We start from the raw sequence: 20,369 nt of genomic DNA, 5'->3' as shown, positions 1-20,369 counted from the left end.
TCCTTGAACACGTGTCTTCATACTTTCAAGGGACAGGGTTATTTTAACCTTTTCAAATGCATTAATCAAAACCCAGGGGTCTGTGGTTGACAAATGGAAAAGAAACAACAAGAGAATAATGAGATGATTTTCTTTTTTACATTTGTGGTTGATGAACTATGTTAGTATATGAATAAAGTTCTCGCTTAGGTCAAAAATATCATGAATAGATTACTTTTATAAAATGGTTCTGATCTTATATATTCAAACTATTTAAACTGATAAGTGGAAAGATTAAAGTACTTTACTGAAATAAAACTTCATGTTATCTCAAAGAATGTCAATTTTCATTTACATCACTTATCATTATTTATAATGGTATGTATAATGCACCTATATTTAAAGTAATTTGTTTACCCTCAGTTTAAACATACTGTTGCTAGAAGGCACTCAATAAATATTTGTTATCTGATAACTTGAGGTGACTTACGAGGTCAGGCAAAATGCAAAGTAAGGAATAAAACAGAATGGACACTATATAAAAGAAGCAGAGAGAATAGGTATTGTCAGGCATTAAAGGGGGGCAGAATGAAGATACATTATCAGGAATTAGAATATCTGTGCATTTGAACACTGATCCTCATTTTTTTGTCAACTAAGGAAAAAGAAGACAGAATGGGTAAATAAAATGTAAGCAGCTATTTTAACTAATGTAATTACCTAATTTCTGTAGACTTTTAGCTATGATAACTCTCTCCTAGATATATAACCATGGTATTAATCAACCAGGTAGTGTTATTAGTGCTGAATCAATTTAAACTTAAATTGTACACTGTGTATGTGACTGTAAATGTGGCCTACGTTTTGTTTGACGATATATAGAGAAGTTACGGTTGAAATTTTTGGAACAAATATGTGTTTCAAATAAAGAAAAAATAACATTTACACATTAACTATAATATTAAGTATGAATTTGTAACACATTTTCATTGGCAAGAGAGGCTTTAAGATTTGAAATATTTGTAAGTAATATGTATATGCTGGTTGTTGAAAACGCATTAAAAATGCATTTGTCCTATGGAAATCTCTTCCAGTTTTACTGAGAAGTAATTGACATGTCTCACTGTAAAAGTTTCAGGTATACAGCATGATGGTTTGGTTTACATATATTGCAAAATGATTTCCCACAATAGATTTAGCTAACATCCATCATCACATATAGATAACATAAAAAGAAAAAAAAAATTCTCCCGAAAATGGATTTTCACCACATACATCCTAGATGCTAGGTATCTGAATCTATCTAATTTTCTTCACACCAAGTAGAATTTAAACATCATTGCATGTAATTGAGGAAATCCCTGGTTAAAGGATAGGGTAACCGTGGAATAAATCTCTTCTGCTGTCTCTGAGCAGCTGCATACCTAGTTGATGGTTCACAAGGGAGTGGCAAAAAGAATTAAAAAATCTCATAATGTGCCCCTAGATAATTGCGTTTTCTCCTTTTTATTTAATAACACCCACTGAAAAACCCTGTTTTTAGTGCACTGTAGCAAGAAGGCAGGCAGTAAAGTTAGGGAGGGCATTTATGGGGTGTCTGGAAAATGCTGGCACTTGGAGAGGGGCTTTGCAAACACTAGGTCATTGGCTGGTGTGAAATCTCAAACCTAGGACTGAGAGCCTGTACAGATGATCTAGTTGTGCTGTTTTCATTTTTCACCATTTGAAAGGACTCAGTTATTTCAGAGTCTTTTACATTTATGATTAACTTATATATGTGAATTGTTTACATTAAGAGAATGGGAAAGATTTCATTTGCAAGTTCAGAAACAGACTGAGCATTCACATTATAAACGGCTAAATTCTGAGCCGTAGATAATTCTAGAAGACATAGCTGATGGTAAGTTCTTGAGTTCCTAAGGACTGCCCCGTGCCCAGCCTTTCCTGGGCACAACAGATATACTGACCAATTCTGCAGAAGTGCCCTTCCCATCCTGGGGTGCAGCAACACTTGCCCGTGGGGGTACAGTAGCCGTTCCGACAGAGCCGGGAACATTCCGAAGTCAATGTCTGTGCAGGCTGTACCGTGGCTCTGCACTCCTCGGGCATCAGAGGTCTGCGTCAAAAGACAATGGATCAAAGTGTATTTGGGCTGAAAACCAGTATCAGAATGAAATCCCGCGAATTTGTAGCTTGCAAAGCATTTCTTTTCCTTTCTTTTAAGTGGGTCAGAAAGACGGACAACTTTTCTGAGAATACAAAATACATGCCAATGAAGAAACAACCTAACCAGTTCTGGACCAGAGAACATCATAATGAACATTATAAGAAATTTTGTCATGATCAAAATTCACTGATTAAAAATATAATTATATTGTATTGGTGTTTTCTATTTGGTAGCTAAACATTTCTAGCGATTAAAATTCTTAAAATAAAGACACATAGTTTAAAACTACCCCCCCCAGATTTACAAAAATGTTTAGGAATAACATCTGAGATAGGTTTCACTTGTTATTGGCATATTTGGCAATATCACAGGGGTGAAGGCATTCATCTAAATGGCCACTTGCAGCTCAAGAAAGCTTGGGAATCATTTTTTGTTTAATTTACATTTCTCTTGAAATACCTTTCTCAGACTGATTTTTCTTGAAGGGATATCGTGTGTGTGTGTGTGTGTGTGTGTGTACGACTGACTCAAATTTTCAACCCTTTATGCAAAAAATAAACCATATATACATAGATAGATAGATAGATAGATAGATATAGATAGATAGATATATAGATACATTTTCAGATCTTTTATTTTGTCCTGCTCTGAAGAAAAATAATGCTATTAGCAGCAAACAGAAACATCGTATCTGCTAAGTAAAAAGTCACAGACTTTGTTTTAATTGCTCTACAACTGCCATCACTTAGAGATGCCTTCAAAAGAAGATGTCTGTGGTTCTTACTGGTTCTGAAATAAGAGGCTGTCATTCAAGTCGGGCTAGAAGCATGGTCACAAGTGCTCATCACCTAATGTAGGAGAAACAGTGCACAGTGGGATTCCTCTATCAGTCACTGTTGCCTGGGTCACAGTGTGGGGAGCAAGTGCTTTCCAAAAGTTCAGGAATGTAAACAAACACTCAGCACTACTCAGATCACCACCATTAGGATGGCCAAAGCAGTTGGACTCCTTAAGGACCATAACAAAGAAGGTGATAATTATAGGTCAAAGCCACCAGAAGAAGTAAATGATATAGCCTTCTAAGAGAAGCACATAATTAGGCCCTGTTGACTCCTTTTTCTTGAGACAGGTGATCTTGTTCTGTCCCTCTGGCAGTGAAAATACTTTGGGCCCTGACCTCCGGCTGTGTCTACAATGACTCAAACCATATTCAAAATACATAGTGACATCGTTCGCTTCTCTCTCCAATAAAAGTCCCACTCTATGTTGAAAGTACTGAGTTTTGCAACTAATGTGACAATTCAGAAAGCTCCCTTAACCTCTTATTTAAATCTAGAAATGTCAATTTATGTGAAAGGTCCTCAAGGCATTCCATGAGCTGGGCCTATTATCAGTCCGACAACGTGAATAATTTCCATGTGTTCCCCAAGGAAGGGAGTCTTTCTGGGAGGGACGGCAAGGTGCGATGAGGTGGAGAAAAAATGAAATGGTTATGCCAAGGGAAGTGGGGCATTACTTTCACCTTCCTGTTTTGTTGTTGAATACCCCAAGTCGGCTCTATTTCTTTCTCAATAAAATTCTTGGGGCAGGTGGGTGGCTCAGTCAGTTAAGCATCGGACTCTTGATTGCGGCTCAGGTCATGATCTCACAGGTTTATGATACTGAGCCCCAAGTCAGGCTCTGTGCTGAAAGCAAGGAGCCTGCTTGGGGTTCTCTCTCTTCTTCTCTCTGTCCCTCCTTCTCTCTCAAAATAAATAAATAAACTTTAAAATAAAACTCTTACTTTGTGAAACAATGGTGGCATTTTCGATCACTAGAAGAGCTGTTTTTCAACAGCCATGAAGTTCTTCTGAGTCACAGGCATTCAATAAACAGGTATTGTTCAAATTTTACTGGTAACCAAATTCTGTTTATCTAATTTCTACTGATTACTCACTCATTCAACCTCTTTCTGACTCATTCAAGAAAAAAAGACTCAGAAGTAGGGTATGTCAGGGACACCTGGGTGGCTCAGTTGGTGGAGTGTCAGATCATGATCTCACAATTCTTGAGTTCAAGCCCATGCCAGCACAGAGCCCACTTTGGATCCTCTGTCTCCCTCTCTCTCTCTGCCCCTCCCCCACTCATGTGCGCACACGCGCTCTCTCTCTCTCTCTCTCTCACTCTCTGTCCCTCAAAAATAAATATTAAAAAAGTAGAGTGTGTCAAAAATATATCACACATTATATATGATGCAAAATATGCAGGCATGTAGCTCCTACACTCCTTGACAATATGGTTTATGTCTGAGCAGATGAATTTAAAGAAGAAGAAAGAGGACACTGGGGTGGCTGGGTGGCTCAGTCAGCTAAGCATCCAACTATGGCTCAGGTCATGATCTCGAGGTTCATGAGTTTGAGCCTTGTGGGGGGCTCTCTGTTGTCAGCACAGAGCCTGCTTCGGATCCTCTGTCTCCCTCTCTCTGCCCCTCCTTGCTCTCTCTCTCTCTCTCTCTCTCATAAATACACATTAAAAAAAATAAAGAGAAGAGGACACCATTTACATCAAGAATATAAGTGACCAGTTAAACAACAGCCGCCAGAAGATGTTGCCCATTTAAGTCAAAGTGTTAAGCACTGATTCCATGTATACTGGGAAGAGGAATGAGGATGTGACAAAGGAGGACTGGGAATGAAACACAGTTCTTCAGGGCAGAGCATCCTCTTACTGTTTCCCTGCTGATCCTCCAATTAGATGCTTTGACTATTTTTCACCATTCAAATATGTGGAAACTCAGATAGGTAGGGGGATTCTAAGTTGGTTTTTGCCAAAGATTTAGTAAATGCTTATCTTTCTGTGGATGTAATTATTTCATACGTGGGCTTGTTTGCTTTAGCTAATCTGAGACTAAGGCTGTCATATATAAACATGATTCCCTTAAGTTTTTATTTAAATATCTAGGAAAATAATCTTTTTTTTTTCTTTTATGAAGTGGCCAACTAACATTCCTCACTTAGCATGTTAAATAAATGCTCTCTCTCTCTTTAAATTGTTATTCTGTTGGGGATCTTTTAATTGAAATTTACACGATGGATAGCCTATCTCTTATAGAACTTGACTTAATGAATGGGTTCTCCTATCTCCTTTTCCATCCCTATTGAAATGAAAGCTTTCTGAATGCAAAAGTGACATATTCAACCCTCTTCAACACCAGTCACTCCCTCAGGCAAGTACTGTGCTCTTCATGGGGATAAGACATAAATAAAACTGGGTTACAGTCCTCATGGAGACACCAAGGGGAAGAGAGACATTCAAACAAGTATACAAGTATACAAACAAGTATACAAGTATAATGCAGTGTGACCTTTGTTATGTTATAGGTGCATATAAAGCCACACAGGAACACAGACAAAGAAGCAATTAGTTTAGGATTGAGGGATGTTTTAGAAAGATGATATTCAAGCCACCAAAGTATGTTATCTCCTTCAACTACTTATACACATAGGAGCTAGGAAAACACTACAGAGGCATTCAATAAGTGTTTATTGAATGCATATAGTAGAAACTTTCTCAAATGCTTTTTCTGGAATATAAATTCCATGAAGACAAATGTTTCCCTCTCTTCTTTTTGTCTCTCCAGGACCTAGAAAAATGTAAAGCACATGGAAGATTCTTAAAAATCTGTCGAATGAATGAACAAATAAGAATATGGAATTTTAAGAGAGTGTTTATTTTCTGTGCTACTGAGTAAAGACATTAGGAATATATGGGCTATTTAGGGGAGGGATGTCATTTAAATCTGTTATACTTTTATATCATAAGCTTAAAACTAAGAAACACTTGCTATATTTCTCTGCATTGCCTAAATTAACTCAAATCTTACAAAATTCTTCTAAGGCATGGTTACATTCATTTTAAAAGAAACATTTTTACACTAATTATAATCATAGTAAATAAACAACAGACCATAAAGTAAGCATGACATAAAGAAATATGATTGCTTATTTCCTCTAGCTGGGAATTAAGCCAATGTATTTAAATTCATTTTTCTGGTTATATATCTGGTAAAGTGTGACAGAGAGTTTTGGTCATCCCAACCATCGCCTCCACTCACTCTTTGTTCTACTAACATTTCTTTTTTCCATTGAAAAGAATAGGGTTCCTTTACATGGAATGAAGAGAAAACAAAAGGAATAAAACAAGTAAATTTGAATTTTATTATTCACCTTGAAATAGACTATCATATGTTTACATGAATACTACATATACCCAACTAGATGGCATCTAAACAAAATTCTAGAGTACATAGCTGTGATATGTACTTCATTTTTCATTCTTATTCTTACTGGACTGGAAACTTGGGTGTTTTAATGTAGGTGTACTAAAAATTGCTTAAATAGTTTTGTTCTTCTTTTAAACAATTACTTTTGGGGCACCTGGGTGGCACAGTCGGTTAAGCGTCCGACTTCAGCCAGGTCACGATCTCACGGTCCGGGAGTTCGAGCCCCGCGTCAGGCTCTGGGCTGATGGCTCGGAGCCTGGAGCCTGTTTCCGATTCTGTGTCTCCCTCTCTCTCTCTGCCCCTCCCCCGTTCATGCTCTGTCTCTCTCTGTCCCAAAAATAAATAAACGTTGAAAAAAAAAATTAAAAGAAAAAAACAATTACTTTTTTTAACTTGTGGATCTTTACCTCTAGTGAATGAAGTCCAAGGTAGCTTTCAAAGTAGAAAACTTACCCAAAAGGATGTTTAGGTTTGTGATAAAGAATACATCAAACCCATTTGTTGATAGTTATCTCTATAGTCTTCAAACTTAATTTAAATCAGAAAAACACACTTTATAATCTTTTTATACTTGACAATGAAACAGTAGGGCTAGTGTCAGAAAACTGCCCCAAATTCTTTAATGCATAAAGCATTGTTTCTGGAAAAACAATGGAAAAAAAAAAAAGAGAGAGAGAGAGAGAATAGCTCTGAACTTATGTACATTACATATCCTATTACAATTTTTTATTTGTACTGTATTATTTCTAGAATTCCAACTTAGGATGGATAAAGCCAATGTTCCCCCACCCCCCACCCCCGAGATATTGCTTTGGATTACTACATTTTCTATTCTGCATTTTCTTAGAAACCTACTTTGTTTGGTAGTATCATAAAGATTTAGATACTTTCCTGAAATAAAGGAAGAAGTTGAGAAGCATAAGTGATTTGTAACATAATCACATGTAATGACTTTTTGTGAGTAGCTAAGGCCAACAGTGAATGTCTCTAGGTAGTGAGATTATAGATGGTTTTAGTTTTATGATATTTAATTTAATCAATCAACCAATCAATCAATAAAGAAGTCCTCTGTGTATCTGTATGGAAGCACAACGATAAATCCTATCTGAGCAGGCCTGTTCTTCAGATTGAATATGTCAGAAATCTATTGTGTTTTTCACAAAAAGTAAGGGGACTCATTCTGAAACTTTTGTTAGCGGCCCAGATTTTAAATTCATGTTAGTGTAAAACAAGGTACATAAAATCATGAGTAATACTTATTTATAGAATCCTGACTCATTAGAGGTTTCAGAAGAAGTAATAATTCTATAGCTTCTCTTAGTTAACAATCTGCTTAAGGGGGCAAGGTGATGTAAGAACTGTCTTATTCTTTTATCCACATTCACACTGGGACACATGGAAAAATGTTCCTTTGCAACTGTAACCTTCGCAAAACTATTTTTCTTCCATGCTTTTTCCTATTCTCATGGGAAAGGAAAAACTGATAAATCTAAGTTCTTACGACTCATAGCATGGTTCCAGACAGAAGAACCAATGTCACCTTGGAGTTTGTTAGAAATATAGAATCTCAGGCCCCTCCCTAGACTTACTGATTCTACACTATAGCCAGCGTGTCAGGTGACACACATGCGATTTCAAGTTTGAGAAGCACTGTTCTCACTTAGGGCCATTTCCTAGCCAGTAGCAATTAATGTGACCATGAATTAGTGTGGCCAGGAGCTTCTAAGTAAAGAATGCCTTGAAATTGTATGACTGGAGGGAGTCTTCGCCACTGCACAGGAAGGCAGTCTTTGAATGCCACCATGGATTCTATGGTTTAATGGGTTTCCTCACTGTAACCATTTTGATACACAGCGATAATCCATAATCATGCATCATCTCTAAGACCAATATTCAGCACTTTTAGCTAAGAAAAGCCAAGGGAATGGAAACTTCTCATAATGGGATAGATTTTACTGTTTCCCATCTGTGTAACTTGGGCACAGGCATAAGCACTAACTTAGTAGAACTGTTATCATCTTTCACATACACATTTTAGTGCTTTTCTCGAAGGTCAATATATAAATTGATTTTTTTTTTGAAGTCTGGATAATTTTTAGTCTGGATGTTCACTAAATTCTTCTTGCTCGTGTTCACATTTCTCTTTTCAGTGTCAATTTATCCACAAGGAGTAGAATTTTGTATTCCACTGGATCTATAGCATGTTTGGGGACTACACAGAGCCATTTTGTGGCAACTAGTAAGACAATACATTATACAAATTCAATTTGACTGTAAGGAATCTTATACATTCATAATGCCAGGTAAAAACATAGCCATGCAATAATGGTCTCACTGGGACTTCATGGAAGTGTAGATGGCTGAATACATTTCCTAACAGTATTTTTCAAGTACTATTTGACATGTCATTAAGGAATGCTGTCCTTGACATTATATTACATGGAGGCTGCAGAAATATCTTTTTATACATGTCTTGAGCAACCTTGATATTGGAGTAAAGGGAAAGATAATTTAAATTCAAGAATAGCTCTGAGGGCACCTGGATGGCTCAGTTGGTTAAGCATCTGACTCTTGGTATTGGCTCAGGTCATGATCTCGCAGTTTGTGAGATGGAGCTCTGCACTAACAGTATGGAGGCTGCTTGGGATTCTCTTTCTCAAGCCTCTCTGCCCCTCCCACCCCCAAATAAATAAATAAATAAACATGAAAAAGAAAGAGAATAGCTTTGAACTTATGTACATTACATATCCTATTACAATTTTTAATTTGTACTGTATATTTCTAGAATTTCAATTTAGGATGGATAAAGCCATTTTTTTTTTTCCCTAGACATTGCTTTGAATTGCTACTACATTTCTCTGTTCTGAAATGTGCTGAAAAAATGGGGCTGGGCCTTGGCCTTTTTCTCTGAGACTAACGTTGTCTTCATTTCGAGGTCTTGCAAGTTAAACGCTGAGCATATGCTCACTCAGAAGTCATGCTGACTGGCTTTAATACCTGGGCAGTTTGGGATTGAGTGAGCACTACATTCTAAAGGGGCAAAGGCAGTGATGATTTGGTGAAGGGAGCCACAGGTTTAGCTGCCTCGGGCTAATAAGATTATGAGAACTTCCACAAATATCACTAAATTCTGTTCTATGGTTAAAGATGCAACCATAATAAAACCAAATAATGAAGCCACTTACACTTTTCAGTAATTTCCTATTCAACTTTATCCTCATGAGGCAAGGCAAGTCCTGTTATTCCCCAAATTACAGGCACAGTACATGTATAAAGAGATTAAATGGCTTTCACGCAACTAGTTACATGTAGTCTGGAACTATCTCCTAGCGTAGTGTTCTTTCCATTCAACTGGTCCTCTTAAGGAAAAAGGGAGCAAAGTACCCATATTTTAGCCCCTATTAATCTCACCATCCAAATACCACCACCACAATACACAAGTATCTATGAGGGTATATGGGTCTCCTTCATTCAACTTCTCAGATTAACTCAGTGTATATATATTTCCATGGAAAAATTGGGAAATGAAAAGTTATGTATTTCCTCAAAGGGAAAACCTAGGAGAAATAATTAATGAAACTAGATGATAATGTCATCTTTTACCGAAAAAAAAAAAAGTCCAATTTTCTTAAACTGCCTGCAATGTCTATTGCATTATGTTTTCAATGTCCTAAATTCAGAAACAGGTCTACCCCAATTATCAGCGGTGAATACAGAAAAATAGGCATTTCCACTTTAATTCAACGTACACGTTCCTGAAAAATCTTCTATGGTACAAAACTGCATACTAAAAATAATAGGATTTGTGTGAAGACTAGGGTTGGGGAAGATCCCTCAAGATCTGTGCAACTTTGTAACTACAGCACTAAAAAAACAAAACCTGGAACCTTTGGGAGAGCGCTGGGACAGCTGGAGGCTGCCTCAGCTGAGATTAGGGACACACAAAAACAAAATGGTGGTGAGCTCCTGGGAAGTGCAACCTGCATGGAGCAGGGGCTGCAGGAAGCATCTCTGGGGAGGAACACCCATGCAGGCACTTATTTTTCATTTTACCTCTGAGCTGAGAAGCCTCCTCTGCCTTTGCAACAGCCAGCCTGAGGGTTTGTTCTTTTTCTTCTAATAATGGCCCTACTTGCTTGAAAAACTACATAATTTCCATGTTATATGGTCATTGTTCTCTTTTATCTGAGAGTTAGTGTTAAAGAAAATCACAGTGTAGCAGAACGCAGAACGGACTGGGCCAGGGAGCCAAATCATGGTGAATCTTACCCATCTCAGTATCCATAGCTTTCTGGACTATTAATACTGTAAGTTACAGTGTACAATGTTCTCGCATAATTTTTTTTGTCCCAAAGTGTTATTTATCTCAGATAATATTATTTATGTTTTTGATAATGTATGTGATCTCCCAGTTTAAGGTAAAAATTAGCTCCTTAGAGGTTGGGACTAAATTCTCATTTATATCCTCCCTCTGTAGCACATAATACAACATCTTGAACACAGGAGACAGGTAAAAGATACTTGTAGATTGATTAAATCTCCTGATTTAATTCTGGAGTGTAACAGTATACTTTGATAAGATAAAAATAAAAACTGAAAAATTGAAGCACAGTGAAAAGTCAATGCCATTGCTCCCTAATATAAAGAAGGAAATCTACTCTGTTCAGAATTTTATGTTCAAAAGCAATTGTTAACTTAAAAACTTAATTTATAAAACCACAATTAATAAAAGAAATCTTAGATACTAAATAAATGTCTGTAATTGGGAAACTAGGCATTTAAAACACCTTGATTACATTATGATTCAAAAGACTTAAAAGCCTACAGTATTTTCTTTCAGAAATCACCAAAAATAAATAAATCTTTTTCTCACTTATAAAGCTGTAGAGGTATCAGTGTTTTAATTTTACATCATAGGAAGGCAGAAATTTTAAATATCACTAAACGTTTTAAATGGGAAGCAAAAATTCAACACAAGTTTCTTTCTGTCTTTAAAAGAACAGAAGAATGTCGATTTAAATTCTCTTTCAAGACCATGAGGGTGACAAATACCCAAATTTTGTTACATTTTTTGATTCATTTGTCAATGTTGACAAAAACAAGTCGTGTAAGCAACAGATTTTTTTTGAATTAGTAAAAAAAAAGGCAGGGGGAAAGGAAAAGATGCTAAGATGAAGTTTTTCCTTTAAAAAATACATCTTTCTCAGGATACCTGGCTGGCTCAGTTGACAGAGCATGAGAATCTTGATCTTGAAGCTGTAAGTTCAAGCCCCATATTGGGTGTAGAGATTACTTAAAAATAAAATCTTAAATAAATAAATAAATAAGTACACCTTCCTCTAGAAAACATCTTTTTACAAATTGATGGAACTGTTTTATGCAAGGTTAAATCTGCTTTTATCTCAATTACTGCAATATCTGATGACACATTGCCTTACAATGAAACTACAAAATATTCAGGAGATCTAATAATATCTGACTTCACCATTGCCCTAGGCAGGGGAGTAACATGGGAATTAAAAAGAAAAGCTTTTAAGAATTTTCGACTCTTGGGGCGCCTGGGTGGCTCAGTCAGTTGAACTTCCGACTTTGGTTCAGGTCATGATCTCATGGTTCATGGGTTCAAGCCCCGTGTTGGGCTCTGTGCTGACAGTTCAGAGCCTGGAGCCTGCTTCAGATTCTGTGTCTCCCTTTCTGCCCCTCCCCTGCTCATGCTCTCTCTCTCTCTCTCAAAAATAAATAAACACAAACAAAAAAATTAAAAAAAAAGAATTTTCTACTCAACAAAAGAGTCTTATTTTGAAGAATATATTCTTCATTATTCATATTTTTCATTTTCGGTGGCAATGAAGTCTTCATTGCAATCTGTACAATTAATTCTAGGAATTGATATTTCAACATTTCAAAACTGATAGTTTAAGAGAGACTACAATTAGTATAAAGCAGAAAATTCCCTTGAATGCTGTGGTCATATGTCACATCTCCAGGAAATAAGATACACACACACACACACACACACATATATGGATATACATATGTATATATATATGTGTGTGTGTGTGTATATATATGGAGATATATATGTGTATATATACGGAGAGAGAGAGAGACAGAGTGAAAGAGAGAGAGAGAAAGAACGCCTTATAGAAGCATTTTAAGCGACAATGATTTTTTTTCATAAATTATTAAATAATATTTTCTATTTATTTTGAAATAGGTGGGGGTTCTAAGCAGCAGGGTGTGGCTTACCTGAGTGGGCTTAAATGTGTGTGCATATGTATCCATATGCAAATCTTAGTAAAGTATGACCAAAATTCCAGTTATTCTTAGGTCATTACCATACATTATGCATGCATGCTCCTTCATTCATAAAAGTTTTTAGTTTGATCTTATCCCATTCTTTTGTAATATTATCCTCAAAATTTCAAATGCTATACAGCAGCTTAGAAAGGATTTGTCAGTCAAAAGTGTGTTATGCATCGCAACATAAAGTATAGCTCATTAAGAATAAAATACAAGCTGGCAGATAAGAATATATCCATTTGTAGTTATCCGATATGTAGAAGAAGAATAATAACAAACATGTAAAACATGCATCCTTGTCTTTTAGACTTCAAATCCACCATGCTGAATGGATTTTTATAGGGCATATACTTGTTCATGACCTTTACTGTTAAGAAATTCTGTCATGTTTGAAAACTAGTCCCTAGTGGAGCCTGTGTCCCTGTTAATAGTTGAAAGGTCAATGGAGCTGCTAAACAGTTTGTATTACTGTCAGGGTGGCCATGAAAACACCGCCTGCGGCAAGAGGACTCGGCAGCTGGGTCAACAGGCACTGTGGGGATTTATCAACCTAGGGGGGCCACTTGCATAAAACTTTGACTGATGAATTGGGACTAGACTGGCTTATTGGGCTAAAGCCTCTCTATTATGTGTGACTTTCCTTAGGATGGCAGGGCTGCGTGCAGGCTCCCTGAGACATATGCGAAGGATAAACAACTGATTTCCTCTTATGAAGTGATTTTTTTTTTAAGTATTCTTCAGCATCCAGGATAATAAGGAGTAGGATGAGGATATTAAGAAAAAAATAAACAAAAGGCAGTAAGTAGGGCCATGGAGGGGAGAAATGGGGAGGAGGCATGGGGAGCAGTTTTTGGTACTGGTCACTGCAGGAGTCTGAAGATACAACGTTTCTATAAGATGACTTCTGAAGCCTGGAATTTGCATTGTTAATTTGTAGACCTCTTAAGGGAATGGTCTTGTGTGACGTGGTTGGATAACAGATAAGCACTATGTTAAAATAGAGCAAGACTGGCTACATGGTAATTAAATCAATATGATTAGGAAGAATTTTGTTTTACAGATTCCCGGAGAAATAACCCTGGAAATGTTTCAAAATAAAAAAAAAAGGGGGGGTCATTTGGTTTCAGTTCATCTGACACAAAAATTAAAGAATCTTTGGCAGCAGTATGAAAAAAAATTAGGTTCTATAAAAATAAATCTTGGACGGTATGTAACTGTTAGAATTCTTTAATTTCCACCCCACAGGAGCATTTGTTTGGTTCTGAAAAGATTTAATTCAGAGCAAGCAACCAGGGCATGATGCTTGGACATTTGGAAACTAAGTATTAAGAGCTCTTGAAAGCTCCACCAACATCTTTACCCCAATTTGGGGAAGAGATCCTGAAAATGGAAGAGATCACCTTAAAATAATTCTTTTTTTTATATACATGTTTTTGTCTTAAGGTTTTATTTAAGTGATCTCTACACCCAACGCGGGGCTCAAACTCACGACCCTGAGATCAAGGGTCGCTCGCTCTTCCGACTGAGCCAGCCAAGGGCTCCACATGAAAATAATTCTTGAATGCATAGGATGAATACCAACAATACTACAGAATTCACTATGTTCTAAATGTATTATTTAACTATCTTCAAAGGCACTCCACAGAAATGAGGAAGGGGCAGAATGATCAGCTGTACTCTCTTGATGAGCAAAGGGGCACAGTAGAGTTAAATAACTTCATGCAGGGTCCTTCGGTAAGGAAAATTCAGAGACAAGACCAGTTGACTCTGTGTCCTGACAAGATGGACTCGTTCCTAGTCTTGATTAGTCTTAGATGGCACTAAATTTTGGTGAAACTAAAATTATTGCCCACCTCTTATACTCAGTGTATTGAAATCTGTTTTCTGGAACTGTTGGCCAAAGGAGGTCCCCTAGATGGGGCAGGCAGGACCCAATATTAGAGACTTTTGGGGATCCAGTGAGTTGACTCAGGAAGCTGGGTGATTGGTATTGACTTGATCCTAACTCCACTCTGTCACGAGATGCAAGTGGTTCAACTTTGACAATATTCCTGAAGTGTGTTCAATGTTCTTTTTACTTTTTTAATGCTTATTCATTTTTGAGAGAGAGACAGAGTGCCAGCAGGGGCGGTGCAGAGATGGAGGGAGACACAGAATCTGAAGCAGGCTCTAGGCTCTGAGCTGTCAGCACAGAGACCGACGCGGGGCTCGAACTCATGGACTGAGAGATCATGACCTGAGCCGAAGTCGAACACTTAATTGACTGAGCCACCCAGGTGCCCCTCAATGTTCTAACATGAAGGAAAATTCATTCTTTCTCTACTTTTCCCTTAAATGACTCCTGAGTTCTAGTTAACGTTTAGGAAAACCTGGTTGTAGTGTTATTGAATTTGCATGTTTTTAAATGATAAATAATGAGTTTTGATTTTTCTAACAGGTTATCTTGCCATCCTTTTCTGAGAAGGATGCCCAGTGTAAAATAATTTTAAGCTTACGTAAATGCTTATGTAACAAATAGCATTAGGCCAAATTGTCCTTGTAGACTGAGGTTAATGCTGTAACCTAATCTAGTTTTGCCAAAATGACTTAAGAATGTTACATATGGTTTTTAAACTCTCTCGTCTTTGTTATATGTGAGTGTGTGTGTGTGTATGTGCAGGGAAAAACAAAAAACATAAATCTTATAGTGAGTAAGAATGTAATTTCTATGACATGTAATATAGAATATAAAAATTTTATAATTTGGTGTTATTCTCTTCTAGGACCATGAGTCAAGTGCTGTTTGAAAGTAATGATTCTGAAAACATTATTGTTACAAGTCTGGGAACTCCTCCACAAGAATACAATTAACCTAAGATTTTAATTTGAGTTAGATTTTAGGTATAACAAGAAATGTCTATCTATTGTTTTCTTTAGTTCATGAGGCTCTTTCTTCAAATTCTCTCTCAAAAGTTTTGGAGAAACAATTTGGCTCTCAAGCAGACATCCTGAACAATGTTAAGCTAGTAATTAGCTCACGTTTCTAAAATAATCCCGTTCACGTACACTAAAGGGTCTGCTTCTATAGAACTTCAACTCATCTAGGGAGAAATACTATAATAATAAACGTTGGCATCCAAATTGAAACAGCATGAGGCTCCCAACAAATGTTTATGAAAACATTTGTTTTCTTATAGTTGGTTTAATCTTAAAATTTATGTCCATGCCTGTGTACAAGGACAGTGTGTTTGGGACTGTTACTACCCCCACCTTCTGAAAACCAAACACACATCTGAACCCTGGCCCCACACATGACAGGACTCAGCAGAAACAGGCACTGTAATGAGAAGTCAGGACTTTTCAGGTATGTCACTCTGAGACCACCCTACTAGAGGAGGCCCTCAGATCACAAAGCCAAGGTCCCTTATGGAAACCCTGCTAATTAGACACGAATAATGGATTGAAGGTGTAAAATTCACCTCAGCTCACCACCAGCAGACTAAACAATCCAGATGACGAGAGAAAGATTTTGTGAGAAGGAGGAAGAATTCATTATAAGACTACCAGGAAGCTTGTAAAAGCATATCAGCTTTGACAAACCTAATGAAATAACAATGACTATTTTGAAACGAAGGGCATTAGATCTGAGTGAAATCCCTAGACAGACACCATTATGAATCATTAGAATGCTTACTTTGTGAATTAACGTTAGCTTGATTTTTGTTCTTAATATTGCCAACTTCAACCACCACTGAAATGCCTGTTATTTTTTTCATTCATCACTTTGCTTTTCACAAAGAGGACATTCGTTTCACATCCAAGGAGGAAAAGATCTACAACATATAAATAGGTGCTTCTCTTATCGTGGAAGAAAATGATACGCCAAGAGACCATTTAGGACTGATCACTCCTTTTTTTTTTTGTTCTGTAGTACCAATGTTAACTTACACTTTTCTCAAGAAAGTGTTTTGTGGTATGGGAAGAGGACAAAACTCTATTTTGTTTTCTGGGGGAAAAACATACACTATAACTTACAGATAATATTTTAAAGTGTAAATTTGCTTTTAGCAAACTTTTTAGATATTGGAATTTATTCTTCTAAAAGAGACGTGAGGGACCCCTGGGTGGCTCAGGTGGTTGGGTGTCCGACTTCAGCTCAGGTCATGATCTTACAGCTTGAGGGTTCAAGCCCCACGTAGGGCTCTGTGCTGACAGCTCGGAGCCTGGAGCCTGCTTTGGATTCTGTGTCTCCCTCTCTCTCTGCCCCTCCCCGCTCACTCTCTGTCTCTCTCTCCTTCAAATATAAATAAACATTAAAAAAATTTTTTTAAAGAGATGTGAAATTTGGGAATTTAAATACGCAAATGGGCTCAGGAAGATAAGTTAATACAGAAAGATTTTGAAATTCACACCCTGGTGGAGCTAGAGTCTGGCAACAGTGCATTCAACAGTAGTGGTATTTGAGGACACCTAGGTTCTGTAACAGTTATTTCTAAACTCATGGCTAATATCTATTTGACAGTATATAATTTTATCAGCTTCTGATAGTTCCGACTTATCCATGAAATTAAGAACTGACTAATTATGATTCAAGATAACAATGTTGTGATGTGTCGGTGGAAAAGAGCAAGGGGGATAAATATGTTATTTAAAAGATTAAACATTTGGGGCACCTGGATAGCTCAGTCCAACTCTTGATTTCAGCTCAGGTCATGATCTCATGGTTCTTGAGATCCAGCCCCTTGTTAGGCTCTGCACTGACAACTTGGAGCCTGCTTGGGACTTTCTCTCTCCCTCTCTTTCTGCCCCTCCCCCGCTCATATTCTCTGTCTCTCTCAAAATAAATAAATAAACATTAAAAAAATAAAAATTAGGCATGCCTGGGTGGCTCAGTCAGGTAAACATCTGACTTCGGCTCAGGTCATGATCTCGCAGTTCACAAGTTGGAGCCCCCGCGTGGGGCTCTGTGCTGACAGCTCAGAGCCTGGAGCCTGCTTTAGATTCTGTCTCTCTCTGCCCCTCTCCTGCTCATGCTCTGTCTCTGTCTCTCTTTGAAAAATAAATAAACATTAAAAAAATAAAAATAGAAGATTAAACATCAAATCTTCTTCTTGCTGCAGTAAATGACAACATTTCTTTAGTTTCCATTTGTTTAGTCACATTAGCCTGCATGGCAGCTGTGAGCTTCCAGATAGTTTTGAAATGAGGCTCAGATGTTGAAACTGCCAAATAGCTTATCTTGATTACCTGACAAAAAAAAATCATACTGAATAGCTATAATGTCTGCCAATATGTTTCTAGTTTTCTAGAAAGAGGAAGGTTTATTGCTTCCAACATGAAAGCCAATACCTTTCACATTAGGGTCCTCTTCTGGCGTGTAACTGAGGATGCTGATTCCACAAATCGAAAGTTGCTCTCCGATGGCAACAAGAATGACATGAGTATGTGGACACAATGGGGCTTATAAAGTTCAGCAGGGTCAAGTCTAGCCCTCATAGACTGGAGTGGAGGGTTCTCCCAGGATAGCACTTGGCATATGGACAAGGCAGAAGTGTTCATCTTTGTTGATTGCTAATTGCAATTCATCATCCTCAATGTGAAGACACTAAAACAACTTGGACAAACTACTTGACTTAAAGGAATATAAAGAGATCTCACCTTTTGGGATCTACAATTTTGTAGAGTTTTCCATTGTGAGTCTGGGTCATACTTTTACTACTTGATAGAATGTAAACTTCACCTGTGAAAAGTGAAATACAGTAAGTTAATTTACAGTATTATAAAGTCTTACTTCCTATTGTCGAAGCAGATTATTTCATGTAAATAAATAGATATTTTGTTTTATTTATTCAATTTGTTTAACGTTTATTTATTTTTGAGAAAAAGAGAGTGAGACAGAGTGTGAACAGGGGAGGGGCAGAGAGAGAGGGAGACACAGAATCTGAAGCAGGCTCTAAGCTCTGAGCTGTCAGCACAGAGCCTAACATGGGGCTCACATCCACAGACCATGAGATCATGACCTGAGTCCAAGTTGGCTTAACCAACTAAGGCACCCAGATATCCCAATAAATGGGTATTTTATATTTATTTTTGTATCTATTTGTACATATGTATACGTATGTATGTACATATGTATATATGTATGTGTATGTATATGTGTGTATGTGCATGCGCATGTATATGTCATGTATCTGTATCTCTCTATATATCTCCTCACAGCCTCAAGAAAATCACTTGCCTAAAGATTATGAGAGTCTCTGGGGCACGTGGGTGGCTCAGTCGGTTAAGCATCCAACTTCGGCTCAGGTCATGATCTCACAATTGGTGGGTCCGAACCCCGTATCAGGCTCTGTGCTGACAGCTTAGAGCCTGGAGCCTGCTTCAGATTCTGTCTCTCTCTCTCTCTCTCTCTCTCTCTCTCTGCCCCTCCCCTACTCTCTCTCTCTCTCTCTCAAAAATAAACATTAAAAAAAAAAAAGATTATGAGAGTCTCACAAGTCTACTTTCACAGTGCATCCAGAATTCAGTCACTTGTCTCCACATCCTACTACTGTTCCAGAACAAGCAGATACCAGTGTGTCCTGGATTAGGGCAGGAGCCTCCTAACTGATCTCTCTGCTTCTCCCTTGTTCTTCCATGTTTAATTTCAATATACCATCCACAGAAAATCCTTAAAGCAAGTTACATCATTTGAGTTGGATCACGTTCCTTTTTGTTTCAGTACTTCCAATGGCTTCTAATCTCTCTCAGAGCAAAAGTAAGTCCTGGCAGTGGCCTATAATGCCTCCCCTTATTGCTCTGACCTCATGTGCTATGCTTCACCCTCTTGTTCACTCCTTCCTAGCCACAGTGGCCTCCTGGCTTTGTACACATGAGGCAGCACCTGTGCCAGGCTCCTGTCTAAGGAGGCCCCCCCAGTTTCAGGCTCTTCGTCAGGCTCCTGACTCAGTTCCTATCTCAGCTTCTGTTCCAGGCTCTACCTGTCACAGCATCTGTCCCAAGTTGTCCCAGCCTCCTGTCCTTCACTAGATCTCCACTAGGTTGGCTTTTCTTTCCCCCTTCAAGTCTGTACATAAATATCATCTTTTCTGACTGCACTATTTAAAATTGCACTGCTCCCAACCCTCTTCACAATGGGACTTTTCTCCAAAGCATTTACCAGTTGACACTATATATAGATAGATATGTCTCTCTCTCTCTCTTTATATATATATATATATATATATATATATATATATACACACACACACACACACACATACATATGTGTACACCCAACATGGAGTTCGAACCCACGACCCTGAAATCAAGAGTTGGATGCTCCTCAGGCTTTGCCAGCCAGGTGCCCTCTTAAGTAATCTCTACACCCAACGTGAAGCTTGAACTCATGCCTCCGAGATCAAGAGTTGGATGCTCCCCCAACTGAGCCAGCCAGGCACCACCATAGGGCTCTTAATTAAAGCCAAAGAGTATCACATTAAGGCATAATTCAGTGAAAGCCAGTTTAATTTTAATTATAAAGTATACACGATGCTGTAGCTTTTGACAGTAAGGATTGTATATGCTTCATTTGTTAGGTCTACTCCCAACATAGTATTAAGTGCAGATAGATGTTTGGATATTTTGACCAACGGTGGTGACACTAACAGGATGATTGATGGTGAGTCATTTGCAGTAAGG

General features: G+C 37.7%; 1 protein-coding gene across 1 annotated transcript in view; it reads right to left on the bottom strand.

Moving 5' to 3' along the window:
• HHIP (hedgehog interacting protein) overlaps positions 1-20,369 on the bottom strand; it is an 89,085-nt gene that overhangs the window by 969 nt on the left and 67,747 nt on the right. The window contains exons 11-12 of the mRNA XM_047092160.1: positions 18,348-18,429; positions 1,947-2,095 (exon numbers count right to left, since the gene is read on the bottom strand). Coding sequence (XP_046948116.1) covers positions 1,947-2,095; positions 18,348-18,429 — 231 coding nt within the window. The remainder of the gene's footprint in view (positions 1-1,946; positions 2,096-18,347; positions 18,430-20,369) is intronic.

Source organism: Lynx rufus, unplaced genomic scaffold, assembly GCF_022079265.1.
Source record: "Lynx rufus isolate CCGP_SWC_20201006 ecotype Redwood Valley unplaced genomic scaffold, mLynRuf1.p SCAF_3, whole genome shotgun sequence".
Lineage (NCBI taxonomy): Eukaryota > Metazoa > Chordata > Mammalia > Carnivora > Felidae > Lynx > Lynx rufus.
This window is presented reverse-complemented; position numbering and strand designations above follow the sequence as displayed.